This window comes from Cervus canadensis, chromosome 23 (assembly GCF_019320065.1).
Source record: "Cervus canadensis isolate Bull #8, Minnesota chromosome 23, ASM1932006v1, whole genome shotgun sequence".
Lineage (NCBI taxonomy): Eukaryota > Metazoa > Chordata > Mammalia > Artiodactyla > Cervidae > Cervus > Cervus canadensis.
In genome coordinates, this window is record NC_057408.1 from 2,170,609 (window position 1) to 2,195,877 (window position 25,269).

A 25,269-nucleotide genomic window follows, 5' to 3' on the forward strand; every position below is an offset into this window, starting at 1 on the left:
CTGGACCACCAGGGAAGTCCCTTAACAGATAATTTAAGAAATCAAGTGAAAACAAATTAATAAGTCATGGAGATGTACAGTATAGCAACTAAGGTTAATAATACTGTACTGCATATTTGAAAATTGTGAAGACAGTAGAAGGCAAAAGGAAAAGAGGGCAGCAGAGGATGAGGTTAGATAGCATCACTGACTTAATGGACATGAACTTGAGCAAACTCTGGGAGGTGGTGGAGGACAGGTAAGCCTGGCGTGCTGCAGACCATGCCGTCACGAAGAGGCAGACACGACTTAGCAACTAAACAATAAGAAGACAGTACATCCTAAAAGTTCTCATCACAAGGAAAAAATTATGTAGCAACATATGGTGATGGATGTTAACTAGACTTACTGTGGTGATCATTTCACAATATATACCAATATTGAATCATTATGTTGTATACCTGAAACTAAATATAACTTTGTGAGTCAATTATGCCTCAATAAAAAAGAAGGAAATGTGTAAAACTTACACTCTGAAAACTAAAAAACAGTTGAAAGAAATTAAAGATGTTTTAAATAAGTGGAAAAGCATCCCATGTTCTCGAATTGGAAGACTTAACATCATTAAAACTTAACATCGCTGCAGTCCATTGGGGTCTCACCATTAAGCTCCAATTGCATCATTAAGGCAATACTTCTCAAACTGACCTACAGATAAAAACGAATCTCTATCAGTCTTAGTTGACTTCTTTGTAGAAACTGACAAGCCATCTCTAAAATGCATATAGAATTTCAAGGGACCCAGAATAGCCAAAAACAATACTGAAAAAGAATATTAAAGAAGAAGAACAAGTGTTGGCAAGAATGTAGAGAAATTAAAACTCTCATACATTGCTGATGGAAATGCAAAAAGTGCAGCTGTTTTGAAAAACAGTATGATAGTTTCTCAAAACAGAATTGCCACATAGCAGCAGTTTGACTCATGGATATATATCCAAGAGGATTGAAAACATATGTCCACACAAAAACTTGCACATGAATGTTCATAGTCACGTTATTCATAATAGCCAAAAAGTGGAAACAATGCAAATGTCCATCAACAATTGAATGTAGTCTATCTACACAACGAAATACTATTCAGTAATTAAAATAAATGAAATGTTGATACTTGGTACAAGGTGAACTGATGTTAAAAACATTATGCTAAGTGACAGAAGACTGAGCACCGAATATCTGGTGCTTTTGCATTGTGGTGCTGGAGAAGAATCTTAAGAGTTCCTTGGACTGCAAGGAGATCAAACCAGTCAAAGAAAATCAAGCCTGTACATTCGTTGGAAGGACTGATGCTGAAGCTGAAGCTCCAATACTTTGGCCACCTGATGTGAAGAAACAAATCATTGGAAAAGACCCTGATGCTGGCAAAGATTGAAGGTAAGAGAAGAGGACGGCAGAGGATGAGATGGTTAGATAGCATCACCAACTCAATGGACGTGAATTTGAGCAAACTCCAGGGGACAGTGAAGGAGAAGGAAGTCTGAAGTGCTGCAGTCCATTGGGGTCTCAAAGAGTTGGACACGATGTAGTAACTAAACCACAAAGTGAAAGAAACAGGCACAAAAAGCCTTATATTAAGTGATCCCACTTATATGAAATGTCCGGAACAGGCAGATCTAGGGACAAAAAATAGATTATTGGTTTAAACAGATGGGTAAGTACAGAGCTAAGGAGTGAGGTGCGGGGGTGTGACTTCTATTGGGCATGTGGTTTCCTTCTGGGGCAATGAAAATGTTCTGAAAGTTGATAGTGGTCATGAAGCATGATTCTATCGATATACTAAAAGCCACTCAATACTTTAAATAGATGATTTGTATGAACATGTATCATGCCTCAATATAGCTGTTGTTTTTTTAAAATGAACACCACTCATCCGTGGTCCATCTAAAATGAAGATAAAGTACATCAGGAATGACGTACCAGTAAGTTGATTTCAACGCACGATTTTTTTTTTGGTCATATACCAATTTTACTTGGCAATATGAAGACATCTGAAAATTAAATTTGACCTTTAAATATATGAATCTGAAGATACAGTGTCTGAGCAAAAGCACTTGTTAGAAGAAAAGGTCAAGGACAGAAGCTTATCTGAAGACCTGCCTGACTGGGGCTGGCAGAGGCAGCCACTGAAGCCAACGAGGGGGAAAGGTCTTGCCTCCAACACTGCCTTTTTGGGGGACAGCATCTGGCATTCAACCATTGCTGTCTCTCCAATCAACTCTGCTAAAATACAGAAGCTACGTGTTTTAAACTTTCAGCCTTCACATAAACGAAGCTGATGCTTTTGTGTTAAGCTCCCAACGATAGGTGTTGTTAACAGTGATCAGAACAAATAGCGGTGACTGGATTGAGTAACGAAACGTGGAAGCAGAAAAGGGGAGGGGGCGTGCCTCACTTCATTCTAAATTTTGATGAAGGTCGTTTTGCCTTTTCCGGTTGTATATTAGGCCCTTCCCAGAAGCAAGCTGATAAGGGAATTCAGAAATCCCTGTGCCTGGGAATTCCAGTCCCCTCTATTCAGGAGCTCAAAGGTCTGTTTGCCTGGACATTGTCAGGGGTCCCAATCCTCTCTAGGGGAGGGGGCCCTCCCAGCCCACCTGCCACTAAGGTTTCAAGCTCTTTCCTGGCGAGAAGCCTGTGGGCAATTAAAGATGATTTTAACTGTGAGTTATCAGCAGTGAAAGACTTCAAACAGACAGTAAGTACTGGAGCCTCTTGTACTTTAATTTTAAAATTACAGCTCAGCCTGATTAGCAAGAAGCTACAATTTTCAGCACTTGAGTCCAGTGGTCTCTTGCCCGCTCATCAGTGGTACAAAATCACTTCTGCTGGGCACGCACTGGAGAATGCTAATCTCATCAGTTTTACTATCTCACATAGCTCCTGGGGGAAAGGCAAGGTGGAAATAAATTGTGGGCTGGTGAGTGTTTTGTCCGTGTTTCCTGGTCTGCATTAATCAGTGCGATCACCCCTGGTGGCATCCTGGCTCTCAGACATGGTGTTAATTTCTTGTTTGACTAGCCCTTGTTTTTTAAGTAAACTTGGAGCACATAGATTCAAACCTAGAGAATTGGTTTTAAATTGGTATTTACTCATCTTACATGAGCCCAAGGCTCTCCCCAAGGGATTTCCAGGAAACCCTGCATATCATGCACAAGATCAGGGTACCAACTGGGGAAGTGAGACATTGCCACCACCTCTGTTTACTGTTACAAAGAAGCATCCAGACCAGAAGAGGAGATCTGAGTTCCTGTAGAGGTGAATGAGGACATGGGTATGTTCCAAGAACAAGAGAAATTTATGTGGGCCGAAAAGAACTGTTGAGGGAAAGAAATTCAAGTTGGTATGGGCTCCAAAGTACTGCCCAGGACCCCCAGACGACATTAAAATGCCTTTATAGCCAGAACAAACAGCTCTTCTGTTACAAACCCAGGTCCTGGGACTCTTTAATCAATAGAAATTGGTGAGAGGCCAGAAAAGAAATTCAGGCAAGGCTTTACAAGTGCCCTTGCTCGCTCTCGAGGAGGGCAACTGGTTCCTTAAGCGGGATGAGGGTAGTGGCAGATTGGTGGCTTCGGTGGTCTGCCCACCCCCTTGGTGGTGCTGTGTGCAGGGGTCACACGCAGCATCCTGCTTTTGCTCCCTGCGATTCAGAAATGGCAGTTGGTTTGTGGCCCTTTTGTATCTATGGTTCATAATTGCCCCAACTGCTGTATCTGTGCAGTTATTTTTAGTCCCTTGTAGCTTCCTTGTATCATGTTGCTACAGGTGCAAGCGCGCCAGTGAAGGGTGCCAGGTCTCGACTTAGTTCACTTCAATCCAATACTAGTCAACAGAGAATTTTTTTAATTGCCATTGTCTTGTAATAGTATCGCAGAAGGCAAAAACAAACAAGTGTGTTTTTGTATGTAACCTATGAAAACGCTCTTCCTCCCCACTCCTCCTACCATGATCTCTTCTAATGTTTCAAATCCCTACTTCCAACTCCCAGCTTCCTCAGCAGGAAGCTCATCTCCCCACTGTGTCCACAGCATTCATTCAGATCCTGCTGGTTCCACCTGCGAAGTATTTCTTGAATTTATGTTCTCCTCTGTAGTCAACTTGGTCCTTGCCCAATTTCAAGATCGCTTCTTCTTCCCACTGGATAATTTCTTAAAGGCCTGTCCCTAAAACATATCCTCCACACACCCACAAGTCCTTGACAGAGCAGGAGAAATGTAGGGAAGAAGGAGCTGGGTGGAGTTCGAGTTTAAGTGTGGTGTGTGTGTCCTCAAGGTCATGAGCAGCTGAGGAGCTCAGGAGCCCGAGTTGGAGGTGGAGACTGAGTCAGAGCTCAGAGGAGCAGCTTTGTGGGATGAGCCCGAGTGAGGTACTGAGGAGTGGCTAGTGGCATGGGAGGGAGGTGAAGGGCAGCAAAGTGGACGAGGACTGGCATGTGGATGAATGGATTTTCCATTTGGACATTGATGAAGTGGAACAAGTTTTGATATGTGCAAAAATTACTTGGTGTGCTTGATAAAAATACAGATTACCAGGCATAGTCCTCAGAGAGTCTAGTCGGTATTATCTGAGATTGGGCCCAGGAATCTTCGTTTTAACAAACACTCTGGGCAATTTTGATATAAATGGGCCCTTGACCACACTTTGAGAGATACTATCTGATGCAGGCTGAACTGTGTCCCCCTCAAATCCATATGTTGAAGTCTGTTGGGGAATAAACAAGATGGCGCCAGTCAGGCTGTCTCATTTTTCCCCTCCCCCCGCCAGGCTCTCATGCCCTCTGGCCCCATGTTCTGTAAACAATGACTTTGCACGGCTTTGTAACATCCGAGACCATTGATAGCACTGTGAATGTGCGTCATGAGGTACTCAACTTGGTCACAGGCTACTTCGTGCGGTAGGCCTATATGAGCTTCACCAGGAAAGGCCCCGAAGGGTTGGGTGTGGTTATATTGGGTTATGTTGTATCTGTTGCTACAGCTGCCATGCCAGCCAGGAGAGAATAAACATGTCTCCAGTTCCTACGGTTCCTCGAGTCTTCTCCAGTCTCTTAGCTCGAGCCTTGCCTATCCTGGGTTCAGCGAACAGTGTGCACGGTGAGATACATCAAGACAATGAACAGGGTCAATAAGACAAAGTCACAACCCCCAGGACCTCAGAATGTGATTGTTTTTGGAGGTTGGATGTTTAAAGAGGTAAACAAGATAAAATGAGTCATATGTGTGGACCTTCATCCAGTATGATGGGTGTCCTTTTAAGAAGAGACTAGGACACAGATAGGAGCACAAACAGAGAAAAGTTCATGTGAGAAGATGGTCAATTCCAAGGCAAGGAGAGAGGTCTCAGGAGAAAGCCAACCTGCCAACACCCTGATCCTGAACTTCAGCTTCCAGAACTATGAGAAAATAAATTTCCATTGTTTCAAAATCCCAGTCTATGGTATTTTGTTACAGCAGCCCAAGCAGACTAATTGCTATTCTAGAGCAATGGTAGAAGTGGGGGATCTAGAGAGTGACTAGGGGACACAGTGCAAAAGAGGAGCGTGAACAGAGGCAACAGAAGATGCAAATGAGCTGGGACAGAGGCCCCCTATGAGCAGTGTGAGCTTTGAGGCTGGAAGTGCAGAGAGAGTCAGGAGAACGCCCCCTCTCGCTAGCCCCACAGCTGTGAGGACAGAAAACTGGGCTTTGGGAGAAGGGGAGTCATGCTTTAGTCAAGGTAAGGAAGAGATGGAGGTAAAAGAACAGCCTGGGCATTTAAGTAAAAGTGGCAGCTTTCTTTCTGAAAAAAATATCTCACTAGAATGACAGCACACTGGTATTTTAAAGATTTAACCAAACACAAAATTGTCACCAAGAAAGCCTGAGGAGAGGGTTGCATATAGACAACAGCAACCAAATCTCAGAAGCTGGAGCACAGCTAGAAAAGTGACTGATGCCTTAGCACAGGGGGTCCTCACCAGGACCCCTAGCAATTTGTTGGATAAACAAATTCCTGAGCTCCCCACCCCAGACCTACTGAATTAGAAAATCCATGGGTGAGGCACAGCAATCTGTGTTTCAAGAAGCCCTCTAGGTGATAATGCTGAAGTTTGAGATCCCATGACTTAACAGACGGAGAGAATTGATTAGAGCAGTCAGTTGTGAAATTCACGAAGCAACCTTGCAAAAAGTCTCAGGAATGACAGCACCAGGTAACTTCAGAAATAGGGAGTGAGGAGCTAATCTCATGAGGACTGGTTGGAAGGATTTAGAAAACAGATCTCAAGACCCTGTCCTCAATTGTTCATATCTACAGGCTCAATTCTGGCACATAAAGAGGGCAGGCCAGGTAACAGTCGGTGTATTTCTGCCTTGGGCTACATTTTATATAAAGTCCTAATTGGGGGCTGAGCAGGGATCATGTTATTTATCATATTTTCAGGGAGATGACTGCCTTGCTGCCAAAGAAAATACTACTGAATGTGAAAAGGCCAAGTATGGTCACTGACAAGGTAAGAGATCTTGTTCTAGCTCCCACTCTGCCTCTAACTGTATAATCGGGGTAAGAACTGCCTCAGTTTCCTTATCTGCATCAAGCTATTCTAAGGACCTTTGAACACAAATATTCCATAGTCATATATTTTAATTAAAATTGAAGAAGAATCCTAAAATAGTACTAATTACAAGCATTGCCTAATTGAACTAACAGGGTGATCCCTCTTTACATGTATATAGAGAGACAGAGAGCTTCTACTGGATGTGCAGATGCCTGAGAAGTGACATTATCCAAATACTTAGAAGGACTTCAGGAACGATGGGTGATGTTGTTTTCTATATAGTCTTAACTTTCTATGATTTTTCAAATTAATTTTGCACTTAATTATCTTAAGTGCTAATTCTGACCAATTGCTAATATTTGCTTGCAGTGCCATATTGAGGGCCATAAAGCTCGCTTCAGACTCAATGGGAAAGAATGATGTGATTGCTCAGTAATGTCTGCCAAGGAAAAAGGATAGGACATATGCCATGTATTTGCCAGCATTCTGGTGGTACAACCTAGAGGCAAAATGGTCTCGCTTACCTCTTTGACTGTGGATGACTCCAGATTAAAAGCTCCGCTCTCTCCTACTAGCTTCAAATAGAAATAGAGGATCACAAGGGAGCAGCCAAGTATGGCTGTAAGAACCCAGGTCCAGCCTTCCTTTTTTGAAGAGCATCTCATGAATAATTTGAAGAGGATGCTTCCTTTAATTTCAGGGAGTGTCTGGAGAAATATTGTTCAGTGTGGATTCTTCACGTCGTCTCATAGCCAACCTGAAGATGCAGAAATCTCCCCCTTCTCACCCATACCCATCCTCATAGAGCTTTAGCTTCATGTCTTGGAGATGGTTCCTACAAGCCTATCTTGAGTATAGGATCTTATAAACTCATTCCTCATTCCGAGGGAGCCTGATGATGCATAGCGGACAAGACTACAACTCATGAGTCAGACTCCTATTGGCACACACACCCCCGTTCCACTACCTCCCCCAGGAAAAGAGCCCGTCAGTACTTACTGCCCATTATCCTCCGTACTGTTGGGCCTTCAGCAGTCATTTCCCTAACGATCTCATTGTCATCTTCATTGGCATCCAGCCAGCGATTGCAATTGAAGTTATACTTGTCCTTGGTCAGAGTGTTCATCAGGGTCATCTGGAATGAAGTCCTAGGGTGAGCAAGTGGGTGTACTAGAGATATTCATCCATGCCTTGAGGTTCCTGTTCTGCTAGTTCATCTCAAGGAGGACAAGGCCATCCCCCGAGAGAAGACTCTTGTGGAAGATGGAGTGCCAGATTAATATTTATCCCTCTGGTCCCTGGAGACCCACAGTTGCCTGGCAGCTAGGTGACTGGGACACAAGGCAAGTCTCTTGAAACCTAAGCATTTTTTTAGCCTACTTTGGAAGTCCTGTCCTCATCAGGAATTCCATGAGTCATGTGTCCAATTTTAGGTCTCACTGTAACCCTTCCCCATCCACACTCCCAACAGATAAAGGCAAACTAATAAGACAAGGTCATTAGAAAGAAACCATGTTGATTCCTCTCCCAATCACCGTCCAACCCCAAAATGGTCATCTCACCTTTTCTAAATGCCATCCAGAACCAGGATTCCTTTTATCATGCCAAGCCCGAATCTTATAAAACCTGCCAAGGTCTGGGAGCTCAATCTATGGTGAGAAATAACAAGGTTTGAATGGACAGAATCAAGTGAAATGAATTTATCCTCATAGCTGAGCCCCTGCCAGGAGGGCATCTGCTTTGAGTTGTTTTTTCAGCATCAAGGTAGGTTACTTCAAACCACCCTCATATACTCTATCTTCTTGTGCTCCTTTAACCAATGGCACATGAGGGAGAGACAGCTGCAGATCTAGGGTTCAGCCGGGGCCGGTGAAACTGAACAAAAATAACTGACCCACAGTAGGATCCTGACTAAAGGAAATCTTCCAAATGATAAGCTTTCAGTTACAAAATCTATATGGCAGCCCTGCAAATTAACACAGGCCCACAGCCCCAGGACTCTGCTGGGCACTGAAACAGACAAAAAGATCAATAAGGTGGTCATGCCCTCTCCCAGGGGCTCAAAGTCTAACTGAGAAGACAAATACATAACGAGCAATGAACTGAAGGTATAATAGAAGCTCCAACAGGGTGCTCCGAAAAGAGAGCCGCAAATTACAAAATTATTCTTACCTAAAGGTCAGAGCAGCACTTCCATTGGCAAACAAGCCTTGCTCTACTTATATACATATCGAAAATTTAAAGCTGAACTTATTTTTAAATGTTCTAAAATGTATACTTTCCCTTAAATTGGCTGCTCACTCTATTTCAGTCCAGGTTGGGCTCTTTGACCCTAACTGTGCTCAGGGTCTCTGTTCCACAATGATTCCCCAAGTCACCAGGCTCCTGGATGTCCAAAGCCATTCCATACTTGCTTCTTCTCCCATGCTTGGTTTGGAACTGTTTGATTCAGATAAAGGGCCAGATCTTTGCACCCCAGTGCATTGCCTGTAGACTAAATGTGGCACTCCTGCAAGGGTCTGGGGACTCTATTTCACCTTTTCGTCTTCAAACTTGATCCAAACCTGGGTTCGAAAACCAGAATCCCATGACAAATGCGTCTTACACCCCTTCATCCTTCCTCCATCCCACCCCATCACACTTCCTTCCTACCCTAAATTTCTCAGTTATGCCGGGTTTGAACCACTTGTTGTTGGGATTCAGAAGGATCTCGTCTGTCCGCCCCTTCTGCCCATAAATCTGGATGAAGATAGGAGAGTTGGAACCAGCTTTCTTCAAGTCGGTCGTCCAGACCCACAGGGACCATGGGAATTCTGCAGAGATAGGTCCAATTGCATCATAAACTTAAAAAAGTGAAAAGATTTTCATGCTTCCAGTGGGGAAAATGAGCACATCAAAGGTGATCAAGACTGAAATGCAGTTGTGTCTCACTCTCCCATTATATAATAGCAAGTACCAAATTTGGGAAATGAAGGGTTCCTTGCTATTTGAAAGTGTATGCCTTAATGTTCCTTTCTTTAAAGTTAATTAATTTAATTGGAAGATTAAAACTTTGCAATATTGTGGTGGTTTTTGCCATACATCAGCATGAATCAGCCATCGGTATACCTGTGCCCCCCTCATCCTGAACCCCCTTCGCGTGTCCCTCCCCACCCTATCCCTCTAGCTTGTTCCAGAGCACCAGCTTTGGGTGCCCTGCTTTGTGTATTGAACTTGCACTGGTCATCTATTTCACATATGGTAATGAATATGTTTCAATGTTATTCTCTCAAATCATCCCACCCTCGCCTTCTCCCACTGAGTCCAAAAGTCTGCTCTTTATGTCTGTGTCTCCTGGTGAGAGTCAGTTAGTAAGTTTTAAGTAGGGGAAAGAATAGACTCCACCCAGACTGTGGCCAGTACATTCAGAGAGCTCTCTGTTCGACCATTCAGTTCAACAACTAGCCCATCACAGCAGCGTATCAATTTGGGGCTGCTGGAGTATCAGCCTCCGTGCCATGAATATAACTCTGTGTGGCCTGTACCTTGGAGAACTGAGCTCCCTGGGGGACCCTTTCCTTTCCAGAAGAAAATTGAGAAGCAGGAGTACCCATTGGTTTGACATCCTGGCCTTTGTTGGCTCCAGGCCCCTCCACCTACTTTTCAGTCTCTTCTTCCTGAGAGACACCATCTCATAGAGCTGCCTCTCGATCAGTCCATCCGCCTTCTTTTCATCCAGCCAGTTGCTGCAAGGGAAGGTCTGCTGGATGCCAGTGAAGGGGCACAGAATCACCACCTGGGGGAGAGGATGACATCTTCTGCAGCAAGTCCCCTGATCGGGACTTCCTTGCAACGTTCAACAGCCTCCTTAGCCCCACCTTTAGGGTCATATAGCCTATCTCGTTAAATTTTGGATCAAGAAATACCTCCTCTAGGAAATCTTCCCAAGTAGGTATCATCCATGTTCCAATTTACTAGCACAAATATCAAACATTTTTCTCTATACACACACTGTTTTTGAACACCATATTTCCTTATGTGCATCCTAAAATCTCAGTCTGAACCAAACAACTAGAATACTAAATTAATACCCTACATTTGTCTTGTGGAAAAAGTCAATCACATAAAAGATAATTAATATCTATAATTTAATACAAAAACGAACTACCCTCTTCAGGGCTTGATCCTTATTCAACCTTCTCCCCCACGCCTTGTCCATCTCTACTCACATTCTGAAATCATAGGTTTAGAACATGCCAGTCTATCTAACCCAGACACACCTAGATGCTTTGAAGAGAAGCATCAGAATGCCAAAGACAGGGATCTTAGGAACATCAAGAGAAAAAAGACAGATGACAACTGGACTAACAGAAGCCAGATGATATTAGGGGATAAGGGAATTAGAATTCAGTCTAGAGTTCTATATTCCAAAACTTCTTTCAGGAATGAAAATGAAAGAAAGTAATTTTCAGATTAACTAAAACGGAGTTTACCACTGATAGACCTTATTTAACCAAAGGAACTTCTAAAGGAAGTTTAGCAGGAAGAAGAAAACTGACACCAGAAAAGAGGTCTTCAGTGCAAGAAGAATTGGCAAGCAAACACACTGGCAAATCTGAGCAAATAATGACTCTACAAAACAACATATAATGTGTGGATTTAAAAATAATTTAAAATAGAACTAAAATACTAGGCAAAAATAGCATACAACCTAGATGCAGGATTATTATCATTAGAAATTTCTGAGATTCTTGAATTGTCTAAGAGAGAAACAGAGACGGTGATTAAATTTAGGTCTTTTCACAGTAAGTATGTATGCTAAAATTTCAATAGTAACCACTAAAAAACCAGAAATAGTGTATAGTTTCCAAATCACTATCAAGGAAACCAATCAATTTATCAAAAAAAGGGAAGAAAAGTAAAAGCAGGACAAACGGACATGTCAGTCATTATAATAAATACAAGTGGACTAAATTTATGAAAAAGATAGTATCAGATTGGATTGTGGCATAGATCCAATTCACCAGAAGGTTAAAATAACTCTATATTTCATAATGTAGCTTCAAACAATATACAGCGAAAATTGTTAGTTCTATAGTAAGAAATTTAAGTATCTATCATTGACATTGGAAATTTCAACACATCTGTCTTAGTAGTTAATAAATCAAACAGACAAAATGCTATTAAGGAGACAGAAGATTCAAATAACAAAAGTAGCAAACTGAATTTATAAATAAAATCAAAATTAAATTAAATTAAAATCAAAATTAAATTCAGCTCTTGGAACATGTGCATAGGTTGAAATGCATTGTAAAGTAAATCTCAAAAATTTAAATAGCATCATTAATGTTTCCTGATTAAAACAATATTGAAATAAATAACAAAAACATAGAAAGCAATATGTATTTGGAACCTAAAAATTACATTTCAAAACAAATAATGGGTAATGAAAGAATTTCAAATGGAATGACAAAGAAGAACCAAAAAAGCACAAATTATAGAAGAAAAAATCGATAAATTGACTTTCATCAATACTAAAATTTTCTGCTCTTCTAAAACATTAAGAAAATGAAAAGGCAAATTATGAACAGTATGGAGATTCCTTTAAAAGCTAGGAATAAATCTACCATATGACCCAGCAACCCCACTACTGGGCATATACCATGAGAAAATCATAATGAAAAAAAAGACACATGTAGCCCAATGTTCACTACAGTACTATTTACAATAACCAGGGCATGGAAGCAACCTAGATGTCCATCAATGGATGAATGGATAAAGAAGCTGTGGTACGTATATACAATGAAATGTTACTCAGCCATGAAAAGGAATGAATTTGAGTCAGTTGTGATGAGTTGGATGAAACTTGAGCCTCTCGTACAGAGTAAAGTAAGTCAGAAAGAGAAAAAACAAGTATTGTATATTAACTCATATATATGGAATCTAGGAAAATGGGACGGATGAACCTATTTGCAGAGAAGGAATGAAGACACAGATGTAGAGAATGGACTTGTGGATGCAGCAGGGGAAGGAGCTGGTGGGTTGAGTTGAGAGAGTAGCTTAAACATGTATATACTACCATATGTAAAATAGCTAGCTAGTGGGAAGCTGCAGTAAAATACAGGGAGCCCAGCCTGACCTAGAGGGGTGGGAGTGGGGGAAGGGAAGGAGGCTCCAAAGAGAGGGGGTATATATATATAAAACTGGGTCTTCCCCGGTGGCTCAGTGGTAAAGAATACGCCTACAGTGCAGGAGATGTGGGTTTGATCCATGGGTTGGGAAGATCCCCTGGAGGAGAGCATGGCAACCCTCTCCAGGATTCTTGCCTGGAGAATCTCATGGACAGAGGAACCTGGCGGGCTACAGTCCATAGGGTTGCAAAGAGTTGGACACAACTGAGCAACTGAGCACACACATATATAATTATGACTGATTAGTGTTGTTGTATGGCAGAAACCAACACATTATAAAGCAATTTGGCTTCAATTAAAAAATAAATTAAAAAAAAAGAAAATGATAAGGCAACTCACATACTGGGAGATTGTTTATATATAATATATATCATGGGCTTCCCTGGTGGCTCAGATAATAATGAATCTGGCTTCAATGCAGGAGACCCAGGTTTGATCCCTGGGTCAGGAAGATCCCCTGGAGAAGGGAATGTCCACCCACTCCAGTATTCTTGCCTGGAGAATTTCATGGACACAGGAGCCCGGTAGGCTACTGTCCATGGGATCCCAAAGAGTTGAACATCATATATAAGATACATATTATTTATCACAATTATATATTACATTTACATATTCATACATAGCTATAGATAGTTCTGTCATAGAACTTGTATCAAGAATACAGAAAGAACTCACAATTCAACAATAAAAAGATAAAAAATTTAAAAGCGGTAAAAGGAAAAGAAGATATACAAATGATCAATAAGCATATGAAAAAATAATGTTCAATGTAATTGGTCATCAGAGGCATGTAGATTAAAACAAAATTAAATTCCATTAAATATCTGTAAGAATATCTAAAAATTTTAAAGATGGCATTACTAAATGATGGTGAGGCTATAAAACAACTGGGATTTTCATACAATGCTGGTGGGCATACAAAATTGTATAGCCACTTTGAAAATACTCTAAAAGACTTTTGTAAGTTAAATGTATATTTACCATAGAATACAGAAATTCCACTCTTACGTATTTACCCAACAAAATTACAAACATGCCCATAAAAAGACTTGGACGTGAATGTTCATAGCACTTTATTCATAATAACAACAACAACAAAAAACCTGGAAATGACCTAAACATGCATGAATAATTGAATAAATAAACAAAATGTTGTATACCCTTACAATGGAATACTACTTAACAATAAAAAGAAAGAAGTACTAATACATGAGACAATGCTAGAAAAGACAAATTTAATCTTTAATGACTGAAATGGGATTGGTGGAATTGTGGAAACTGACTGGGAGGGAGAACAAGGAACATGTTGGGTAATGGAAATATTTCATATATTAATTCTGGTAATGGTTACATGAGTGTACATGAATTCATGTACTCATAGAGTATTCAAAACTCATAGAGCAGTACAGTTCAGAATAATGCGTTTTTATTTATGCTAGTTATAACTCAACAAAGTTGAATTTTAAAGTGAAACAATACAATCAAACTGAATGATAGCAGAAATATAACATGAGGGGCACAGGTACAGCACTACTTTGAGAGAAAATTATAGTATCAACATTTATACTATGAGAAAAGAAGAAGGCTGAAATTGAATAAACTAAGAATACAATTTAAGAATTTATTTAAAAAATAGCAACAGCTGAAACCCAGAGAAATTTAGAAGAGCTAATAAAGAACAATAAAATAGAAAATAAAGATATAGTAGAATGTAAACAAAGAAAAATGTTGGTTATATGAAAGGACTAAATATACTTTTATGAGAATTATATTTTAAAAAAGCAAGAATATCTGAATAGATGATGTTAGGAATGAAAATAAGATTATAATTACAGATGTAGTGGAGGTTAAAAGGTAAGAGAATACTGTCCATGACTTTATATCAGGACATTTGAAGTCTACAAATACACGCATTCCAAGAAAAATATAGCTCATTCAGATTCAACAGAAAATGGAAAACTTGAATAATTCTATAACAGCCAGGCTTCTCTGTCCACGAGATTTTTCCCAGCAAGAACACTGGAGTGGGTTGTCATTTCCTCCTTGAGGGGATCTTCCCAACCCAGGATCGAACTTGTGACTCATATATCTCCTGCATTGCAGACAGGTTCTTTTACCACTAAGCCACTGCAGAAGCCCCAATTTTATAACTAAGAAAACAAAAACACAACTTTCTTTTTTTAAATCAGTAATTATTCTCTCTCTCTCACAGGTGTGCACACACAATCCCACACTATCTTGACCAGATCACTGGATTTTTTTATACCTTCTTTCAGGAGAAAAAAATGCTTCTCATTTTATTCTAAGATCTTACCTCACAAGGACTGTACGAGAAAGGAAAATCAAGGGCTAATGTCACTCATGGACATTAATACATAATACATTCTATATAAAATGTTGGATAATCAATTTCAGAAACATAAAATTAAAATTCATTATGACCAAGTTTGGCTTATAGAAATTCAGAGTTGGTCTACCATAAGAACTGGTAATTCACCATAATAAATAAAAAAGAAAAACCATTTGACAATCTAATTAAGTACATAAAAAGCAGTAGATAAAGTTTAACACCAACTCAGAATAAAAACTCTTAACGATAAAACTATAGACAAATGATCAGTCTTAATAACAGAGTTTAGCAAGATAACTATATATAAACTTAATATACAAAAGTACTTCTATGTCTGTCTACCCCAGCAAAAAAAAATATAAGCAGTTTTTAAAGAGATATCACTTACAATAGCAACAAATGTCTCTATGAATATATTTACAAAGACACACAAGACCTTTATTAAGAAAAATATAAAACTACGCTGAGAATTATTAAAGACCTAAATTTTAAGGGGTACTATATGATCATAAGTAGGAAAAGTTAGTAAAGTAACAATGTCAGTTCTTCCAAATAAGTCTACAGACCCAGTTGCATTCTATTCAACAGTTCTTCATGGAACTTGGCAAAAAAAATTCTAAAATTATGGAAGATAAAGGTTCATGGATAGGTCAATATATACCTGAGAAAGAAGCATAAAGTGGGCAAATTTTCCCTAGCAGATACCAAGACTTAGTGTAAAGGTGTAAAGTGAAGATAGTGAGTAATGCATTAGTGCAGGAATAAACTAAATCAATAAATGGAACAGCCTAGAAAGCTCAGAACAAATCATACATTTGGGGAATTTGACATGTGATAGTTGCTCTTTCAGAATAGTGGGGAAAGGATTATTATTTAGTTATCCAGGGCTTCCTAGACTTCTTTAATGATAACAATTACCTAAAGCATGTATAAATACCCAGATTACCTGGAAATTCTGACTCAGTAGGTTTGGGTTTGAGCCCAAGATTCTATTTTTAAAAATAATTCCAAGTGATTCTTGAAGTCCTTCAATAAATGTTGGTGGGGCATTTAAATATCTGTATAGAAAAAGAGAAAGTTGGATCCCCACTCATTCAAATATCAATGCCTGATATATTAAAGATGTAAACATATAAACAAGAAAACCAAACTCTACAAATTTTAGAAGAGGATGTAGGAAAATGTCTTTAGAACTTTAGGAGAAGTAAAATTTCTTTCAAAATGCATTAACCATAAAGGAAAAGATAAGACAGATTACTTTTAATTTAAATCTCCTCTCCTTCAAAAAACATGGCAAACTACAAAAAGATATTTGAACATATACTATCAACAATACTATCAATACTAGACCACCTTACCTGCCTCCTGAGAAACCTGTATTCAGGACAAGAAACAACAGTTAGTACTGGACATGGAACAGCAGACTGGTTCCAAATTGGGAAAGGAGTATGTCAAGGCTGTATATTGTCACCCTGCTTATTTAACTTATATGCAGAGTACATCATGTGAAATGTCAGACTGGATGAAGCACAAGCTGGAATCAAGATTGCTGGAAGAAATATCAATAACCTCAGATACGCAGATGACACCACCCTAAAGGCAGAAAGCGAAGAGGAACTAAAGAGCCTCTTGATGAGGGTGAAAGAGAAGAGTGAAAAAGCTGGCTTAATCCCACATTAAAAAAACAAAGATCTTGGCATCCAGTCCCATCACTTCATGGCAAATAGAAGGTGAGAAAGTGGAAACAGTGACAGATTTTATTTGCTTGGGCTCCAAAATCACTGCAGATGGCAAGTGCAGCCATGAAATTAAAAGACATTTGCTCCTTGGAAGAAAAGCTATGACAAACCTAGACAGTGTAGTAAAAAACAGAGACATCAATCTACCAACAAAAGTCCACAGAGTGAAAGGTGTGGTTTTCCCAGTAGTTATATACAGATGTGAGAGTTGAACCATAAAGAAAGCTGAGCACCAAAGAATTGATGATTTCAAAATGTGGTGCTGGAGAAGACTCTTGGGAGTCCATTGGACAGCAAGGAGATCAAACCAGTCAATCCTTAAGGAAATCAACCCTGAATATTCATTGGAAGGACTGATGCTGAAGCTGAAGCTTCAGTACTTTGGCCACCTGATGTGAAGAGTTGATTCATTGGAAAAGACACTGATGCTGGGAAAGATTGAGGGGAAGAGAAGAAGGAGGCAACAGAGGATAAGATGGTTGGATAGCATCACTGACTCAATGGACATGAGTTTGAGCAAGCTCAGGAAGATAGTGAAGGACAGGGAATTCTGGTGTGCTGCAGTTCATGGGGTCACAGAGAGCTGGACATGACTTGGTGACTGAACAACAACAACAATACTATCAATAAAGAATTACTATCTGGATTTAATAAAGAACTCCTAAAAATAAATCCAGCAATAGATTACTCAACAGAAAAATCAGCAAAAGACATGAACAGGCATTTTCCATTAAAAAAATATGAATGGACAGTAAAGAAATGAAGAGATGTTCAACTTCAGTAGTAATCATGAAAATAAAAATTAAAACCACATGAAGACCAGTTTATACACCCTAAATGGTGTAAATTTAAAATTCAGGCAATATCTAGCATTGACAAGGATGTCTGGAACAAAATGTGTCATATAAATGGCTGATAGAATAAAATGGTGCAACAACTTTGGAAAACAAACTGGAATTCTTCAGAAACAATTAAGCTTCAGAACTGAAGATTCACTTACCTTACAGCCTAGAACTTCCATCCTGAGAAACTCCTGCATATTTGTACAAAGATGTACATACAACAATTTCATGGAAGTATTGTTTATAGTAGCAAAAATCAAGAAACAACCCCAAAATGTCCATCAGTAGAAGAAAAGACAAATAAGTTGAAATCGAATCATGCAGTGGAGTAGATGGGAAAGGGATGGTCTACAGCTTCTGCTGTCAATTCAGATGATCTCTAAAGCATAATGTTGAGTGAAAACTGCCAGTAACCAACAATATACACCTAGACAAAGTTCTTAGTAGTATATGTTCTTTGAGAGAGAGAGAATTATATGATTGGGGAAAGACACAGAGGAGTTTCAGAAGCATTGGAAATGTTCTTTTAAGTTAAGTGGTAGGCAAAATTAACATTTGAGCTTTTAAATCATTCTCTATATCTTACTTTTATTATGTATACTCTTTAAAGCATAAGTATTCCACAATTAAAATCATGTATTTAAAAATACTTGTTATGGAGCCATTTAAAAACTAAAGTGGAACACTGCATCAGGAATCAGGACAGACTATAACCATCAGCTGAACACCCCGGATCACCTACCCTGTGTCGGGTCCCTGGTTGCATGTACAGAGCAGCCCCCATTCCCGACCATCAGCTAGACATCAGATGGTCATGTTACCATCCCAGCGTCCCCGTGAAAGGGATTTCCCATGTGTTTTGTAACTCGTCCAAAGGCAGTAGGAAATAGGATTCACAGTAGAGTTTGTAGCTGCAAGTGAGGGGTTTCCCTGGTGGCTCAGTGGTAAAGTGCATCTTACTGTGTTAAGGGTCAGCAGTGAAGAAGCTGCCTGCCAATTTAGGAGACTCTGGTTCAATCCCTGGGCTGGGAAGATCCCTTGGAGAAGGAAATGGCCACCCACTCCGATATTCTTGCCTGGGAAACCCCATGGACAGAGGAGCCTGGTGGGCTACATTCCATGGGGTCACAAAAGAGTCAGACATGTCTTGGTGACTAAAACAACAAAACAACAGCCTGCAAAGTAAAGAGAGTGTCTGAATCAGGCCAGGGTCTCCCTTACCTTCTCACAGTACCAGCCTCTGTTGACGCCCACATTGCCGTGTCCAATGGAGACCCGGCTCAGGGGGCTGAGGAGGACAGCCAACTCAATGTTGAAGATATCTGTGCGGCCACGGTCAAACACACCGCCCTCCAGGAAGATCTTCCCGCTGTTCTTATTCCCTCTGGCCCCATACATGACCAAGTAGATTTTGGATTTGGTCCCGGCCCCCCGGACATCCCCAGTGAAGACGGTGACAACGTATGAGATGGCTGGTATGGAAACAACAGGGGGAGGGAGAGGGATCAGTGCAGGCTGGTAACGATGTCCTACCCACCTCCTCCCGCACCTAGCCATACCTCTGCCATACACCCAAATCCTCCTCCTCTGGATGACATCCAGTGCCCTCTCCACCTCACTTTATCTTTTTCTTTTTTTTTTTTTTGAAGAATCATAATTTTTTATTGGGTTAAACCTTATGTCCAAGCAAAAAATTCTGTCCAAAGAATGTGAAAGAATTATATTTTCATTACTGTTGCTGATATAGGCCTTTATTTATCTGAACTTGATTATTATTTTTATAATTTTAAAATTTGAGTAACATCAATTGTCCTTTCTGGAAGCTGTAGGGGAGGAAACATTTCCTGCTCATTGGGTTGTTGCTGGAATTCAGGCCCTTCACTTTATCTTTTTCAGAGTTGGGGTGTGCCAGGGCCTCTGACTTTAGGAACAAACTGCAGGTTATAGGAAGCTGTCAGGCATGATTATAGGAAACTAACAAAGAGAAGGAAGAGCTTGGGTTGGCTCAGAATAGTGCTTATTATGAATGCTAATTACCATGTGCATATTATTAATAGCTGCCGGATGAATTCTATTATGTCTCATTTAATTGTAATAGTCAACTCGATTAATAGAGATTTATATTCGGGGCTCTCTGACTCATGGAGCTTGCTCTTTTGCTCATAACTTAAAAGTATAACTCTAATAGAGGGCACTGATGGCCTTCTTGGCCACCTGACATGGTGCGATGTCAGAAGACTGAGGAGGGACCTGGGCCATTTGGGGTTTGGTCAGAGGCAATGTGAGGACACAGAGTTCTGGAGAAGACTCAGCAAGGGGGATTAAACTCGAGATGAGAGAGGGTAAAGGAGAACACCAAAGACAAACATTTGAACAGGAAACTACAGGAAATTCTGTTAAGGTTGGGTCTGCATTTTTTTCACTCTGTCCAGGAGTCTAAGTGGTACTTTGAACCTTGCTAGTCCTCCACCTCCCTTTCATCCTAACTTCATCCCCTCGTCTCAGAGAAATAAAACATCTCTGGGAAGATAGCTCATTATTCATTCATACATTTGCACCTTCCCTTGCTCAACAAACATTTACTGAATGCTTACTATATAATAGGCCTTGGGAGAATGTGACGATAAAAAGGAATAGCTACCACCCTCAAAGAGTGGGCCTCCAGCTTTACAACGTGTGGCCAGAGAGGTTCTCACTCTAGACAGACTGCCATGGCCTAGGCTGTGAGCAATCCCAGTGTCTGACTCATGTCTCCTCCTCCTCTGCCACTGCAAGCAAGTAATAGTAACACAGTTAAAGGGGACATATTAAATCTACTCTCATGGATGTTTTTTTTAACAACTTTATTGCGGTATATTTTACGCATGCCCACTTCAAGCATAAAACTCAGTGATTTTTTATTTATTTGTTTTTACTCTTGGTTGTGCTGGGTCTTCGTTGCTGCCTGGGCTTTTCTCTAGTTGCCTTGAGCGGGGGACTACTCTCTAGTTGTGACCACGGGCTGCTCATTGCGACGGCTTCTCTTGTTGCGGAGCACTGGCTCTAGGGCACGTGGGCTTCAGTAGTTGTGGTTTCCAGGCTCTAGAGCACAGACTCAATAATTGTGGCACTCTGGCTTCGTTGCTCCGTGGCATGTGGGATCTTCCCAGATCAGGGATCGAACCCATGTCTCCTGCCTCGACAGGTGGATTCATTACCACTGACCCACCTGGGAAGCCCTAGTGTATGTTTTTAAGTAAATGATTGGCAAACTCTAGTAATACACTTACGACACACCCAACAATGGTCAGGTAAGGACAAGGCACCGCAATGCCAAGGTTGAGAAACATTGGAGGGTTCCCCTGGTGGTTCAGTGGCAAAGAGTCCACCTGCCAACGCAGGAGACAAGGGTTGGATCCCTGGTCCAAGAAGATCCCACGTGCCATGGAGCCGCTAACCCCGAGTGTTACAACTATTGAGCCTGTGCTCTAGAGCCAGGGGCCCACTGAAGCCCACACGCTGTAGAACCCATGCCCTGCAACAAGAAAAGCCACCACGGTGAGAGGACCCCGTACCACAACTGAGAGCAGCCCCCGAGCAGCAATGAAGACCAGGCACAACCAATAAACAAATAAAAATATTTTTATGAAAAGAAGAAAAATAGAAAAGCACTAGAGCAGAGGAGCATATGTGGCTTCCTAAACAGTAGCCATCAAGTTCTACTCAAAATGTCTGGAGCAAAAGAAGGAGAAATGGTCCCACTTAGAGGGGTGGAGGGTGGGGTTCAGAGGAAGTGACTGGAAGCAGGAATCTGAGAAGAAGGAAGAGAAATGGCCTCACGGGCTGAGGAGAAAGCATGTTCCAAAGAGAGAGGCAGAGAAAGAGGAAGGCCGGCAGCTCAGAGGAGGGAGAGGGAAGGCATGTGGATGAGATGTAGGGTTGTAGGTGCAGGACAGAGTGGACGGTGGGCAGATGGGGCGGGGAGAGGGAGCGTGTGTAGGAGTGGTGGGAGAAGGTGTTGAAAGATGCTGATGAAACAGTCAACTGGAGCCCAGCTGTGGAGCAATTTTTGCCTGATACCCCAGAACTTGGCCCCATCCTGTGAGCAGCGGGAGCCATGGGAAGGTCTGCCCCAGAGCACATTCTCAGCTGCGCGTATTCACCAACATCGATCTTCGGGAACATCTATGAACTTCCGTGCTGGGAGTTTCAAGTTGTGCATGGCAATGCTACAAGGCAGAGATTTAGGAAGCAGACCAAATCCCGGATCTGTCACTTACCAGCTGTGTGACCTTGAACAGGTGCCTTAACTTGTGACTCAGTTTCCCTCTATTGTGAAATGGGAACAACTGTTCCATACTGTAGGGGTGCTGTGAAGACTAGAGGAGATGACATGGGTCAGGTGCCTAGAGAAAGCCTGACTTATAGAAAACACTCATAGTAGGAGGAGGGAAGAGTGAGTCAAGATCCTGGAAAATGGACACATGTTCACATCCTGGCTCCATCCTATGGATAATTTCTTCTCCCTGGGAAGTCAGCATCTACTCAAGGGCGCTTCCCCATCTCCTCTGGCGTCAGCAGAGCCCAGACTTCAGCCCAGAGGAGCGGAGAGCACTTTCAGGGGCAGGAGGAATGTTGTCTGAAGACACAACTGCTTCCCTCTTGACTGAAAGTCTCTAGGTCCACAGATGAGAACACCGACCCTCAGACAGAAAGTGAAATATTAGCTAATTTGCACCTCCCCTTTCTTCAGTCCTACCTGTGGTCTCAGCTCCACCCACTAAGATATCCCTCTGGATTTTGCCATCATCTTCATCCAAGGCCAGCCAGCGGTTAAGAGGAAAATCATATTTTCTTTTGTTCCCAATATCTTCAATGACAATCTGGGAAAGAGACAGTGAGAGGGAATGTTAAATGTCATGGAGGTCACACGCGGTGACCGAATCCATTCCTCCATCACTTGAGTGAACTCTAAGGATATGTTCTCATCTTCTTAGTGGCCCAAGGAGAGCTTATCACAAGGACACACCTGTTGTCAGGAAAACCTTGCAAAGCGCTAAGAGTCACACGGGCATGACTGAGAGTTACCTCCTTCTTGAATTACTGAGCTTTTATTCCCTCTTCTGTTGATGACCATTTAAAAATGCAATGCAAGAAACTTGGCAGGAGGTGCCCAGTGAGACTGGGGAGCCAGAACTGGAAGCTTGGATTTGCAGACAGCACCAAGATCATCATCTTCCTCACCTGTTGAAGCTTGGGATTCTGGCCTTCTTACTGAGAAGGAGAGTCCATGCAAAGGGAGCTAGAAGCCCTGATTCTGGCGCACTGAATCCTGGGATCTGGTGAGCTGGTCAGAAAATGTCAGCCACGGACAGTGACGGTAGGGGAACTGGGCGTTCACGAAGCCCCTGGGGAGACTCACACGTGAGCTAGGTTAGCAAGGCTGAGATAAATGTGTCTTCTCAAGCTCACCAAGATGCTGAGAGGCCCTCTCAAAATGTCCCAGAAACATCCAACTGAAAACTCACTCTAAGGTAATTGTGATTGTCAGTTGTGATTGTCAATAACCAGGTCGAGTCTTCCATCATAATGAGAAGGTAGACATACCTGGTGACAGACAGGGTGAGTGTTCCCAGGGCTGCCTGACAGAATAGGGCTGATTTTTAGTGAAAAACTCACTTCCTAAGATCAAAGTACCTGTAATGTGGAAACAGGGCACGTCTTGACCTACCTAAGGGCACCTCACCTAGTTCTAACCCAGTGTTCATTCAGGAAACTTCTGGGCTCACGACTGGCCTCCTGAGGATACTACCCACCAGGGGGCGGCAGTGGCCTGAGCCAGTGACCAGCCTTCTCTCCCCAAGTAAATTGGCATTCAAGCTCAGGTTTATAAATCAGTGCCTTGTAAGTTTGGTTGGTAAGAGTCACCCTTCAGAGCTTGCTGATTTTATCAAGTATCTGTACTTACAGAGGTGAATGCTTAATGACCACTGTGGTCTGTCCAGAGCAGGTTCTGCCACTGAAGAAAGTCTAGACTCTATCGATTCATCTATCTGTGCATTTCTCTGCTTTTGCTTTTATCTCCGAGGACTGGGGTTGGGGGAGATTGGGGAGCCAAGAATCTGGGCTATACCTCTTAACTGGCTTCATGCTGACTTTTACAAGGTTGGAAAAGCAAGGTGAAGAAAGAAAGGACTTAGCTTATCAGATAAGCTGTCAAGTCTACTCATAAATCTAGATGTACCGATTGACCGTTTCTGTCTTCAAATGTTCACAGAATGGACTGCCAGCCATGATTCCAAGAGCAAATGACAGCCACCCTCGCAGTTCACAGAGATGCCATCAATAAAGGGCCTTCTCCTGACCTGGTGTCTGATGGAAATTCCTGGCTTAATAAGCTTAGCTAATCTGAAAAACAGAATGTGTTGCCATTGAACATCTATATAGAGTAAAACTAGCTTGCACAGCTGAACCACAAAGGAAAGAGACAACATATGAATGAGTGTTTGAGTAACTGCCAAGACTTAAACACTGGTGTAGAAAGGATGAAAGCCCATGGATAGGTCTAGAAAACTTCCAGATATACTGAGTTGACCAAAAAATTTGTTCAGGTTTTTCCATCATGAACTTTTCGGCTAACACAATATATTGAAAAATGTAGACAATTATTTAGTCTGCAGGATGAGGCTAGAGGAAGCTGGCTCCCAGAGGGTAGAACATTTTGGAACATATCTGGTAGCAAGTGGTGAGCATGGTGGGAAGGAGTAGAGAAGTGAGATATAGAAGGAGCTGATGCCAGCACTTCCGCAGGAAGACTGTCCCCGAGATGGGGCTGACGGTTCTCCCAAAGGCGTTCTGGTCTCTGCTAATAAGGGTCCTGTGGCCCGGGACCCATGAGCCTGGTTGCTCAAGGGACATTACTGAGGGCCTCTCTGGAGAAGAACAAACAGCTTTCCCACTTCAGTTCATGAGTTGCCCAGACATGCCTGCGTTTCCATAACGTTCCTTTTAAGAATTCAAGACAGCTCAGGAGTGGTTTTTGCTAACAGAATGAAATGGTGGTGCTCCCTCCAGACCACTGTTGTTTTAGCAGAGACAACAGTAAAATAAGACTGTAAAGATAGAAGCAACCTTACCATGAATGATAAAGAAGCACACACATGAGTGTGTGTGAAAGACAGAAGCAATAACCTAATGGCAAACAAGAACCATTATCTCCTGGAGGAATATTCTCCACCTGCAGACAAGTCTACAGGCTGGGCTGACCTTCCAAGAAGCAAGTGGGAAACCAGGGGTCATGAGCCTTGGGAGGCGAGATGGCAGCTAGAGAAAGGGGTCTGTCCACGGCGGGGCCCACTCTGTCTTGCAAGAACAGGGACACAGAAGTTACAATGAAACCACCCATTACAAAAACCCAAAGGGGTTAGTGCTAAGTCACCTCAGTCGTGTCTAACTCTGTGTGACCCTGTGGACCCTAGCCCGCCAGGCTCCTCTGTCCATAGGATTCTCCAGGCAAGAATACTGGGGTGGGTTGCCATGCCCCCCTCCAGGGGATCTTCCCAACCCAGGGTTTGAACCCACGTCTCTTATGTCTCCTGCATTAGCAGGCACGTTCTTT

General features: G+C 41.7%; 1 protein-coding gene across 2 annotated transcripts in view; it reads right to left on the reverse strand.

Annotated features, from left to right (window-relative positions):
• LOXHD1 (lipoxygenase homology PLAT domains 1) overlaps positions 1–25,269 on the reverse strand; it is a 193,735-nt gene that overhangs the window by 116,290 nt on the left and 52,176 nt on the right. For both annotated transcript variants that reach the window (XM_043444370.1, XM_043444369.1), the window contains exons 7-12: positions 22,411–22,534; positions 18,894–19,144; positions 10,211–10,346; positions 9,224–9,384; positions 8,134–8,220; positions 7,571–7,706 (exon numbers count right to left, since the gene is read on the reverse strand). In XM_043444370.1, the coding sequence (XP_043300305.1) occupies positions 7,571–7,706; positions 8,134–8,220; positions 9,224–9,384; positions 10,211–10,346; positions 18,894–19,144; positions 22,411–22,534 (895 nt within the window). The remainder of the gene's footprint in view (positions 1–7,570; positions 7,707–8,133; positions 8,221–9,223; positions 9,385–10,210; positions 10,347–18,893; positions 19,145–22,410; positions 22,535–25,269) is intronic.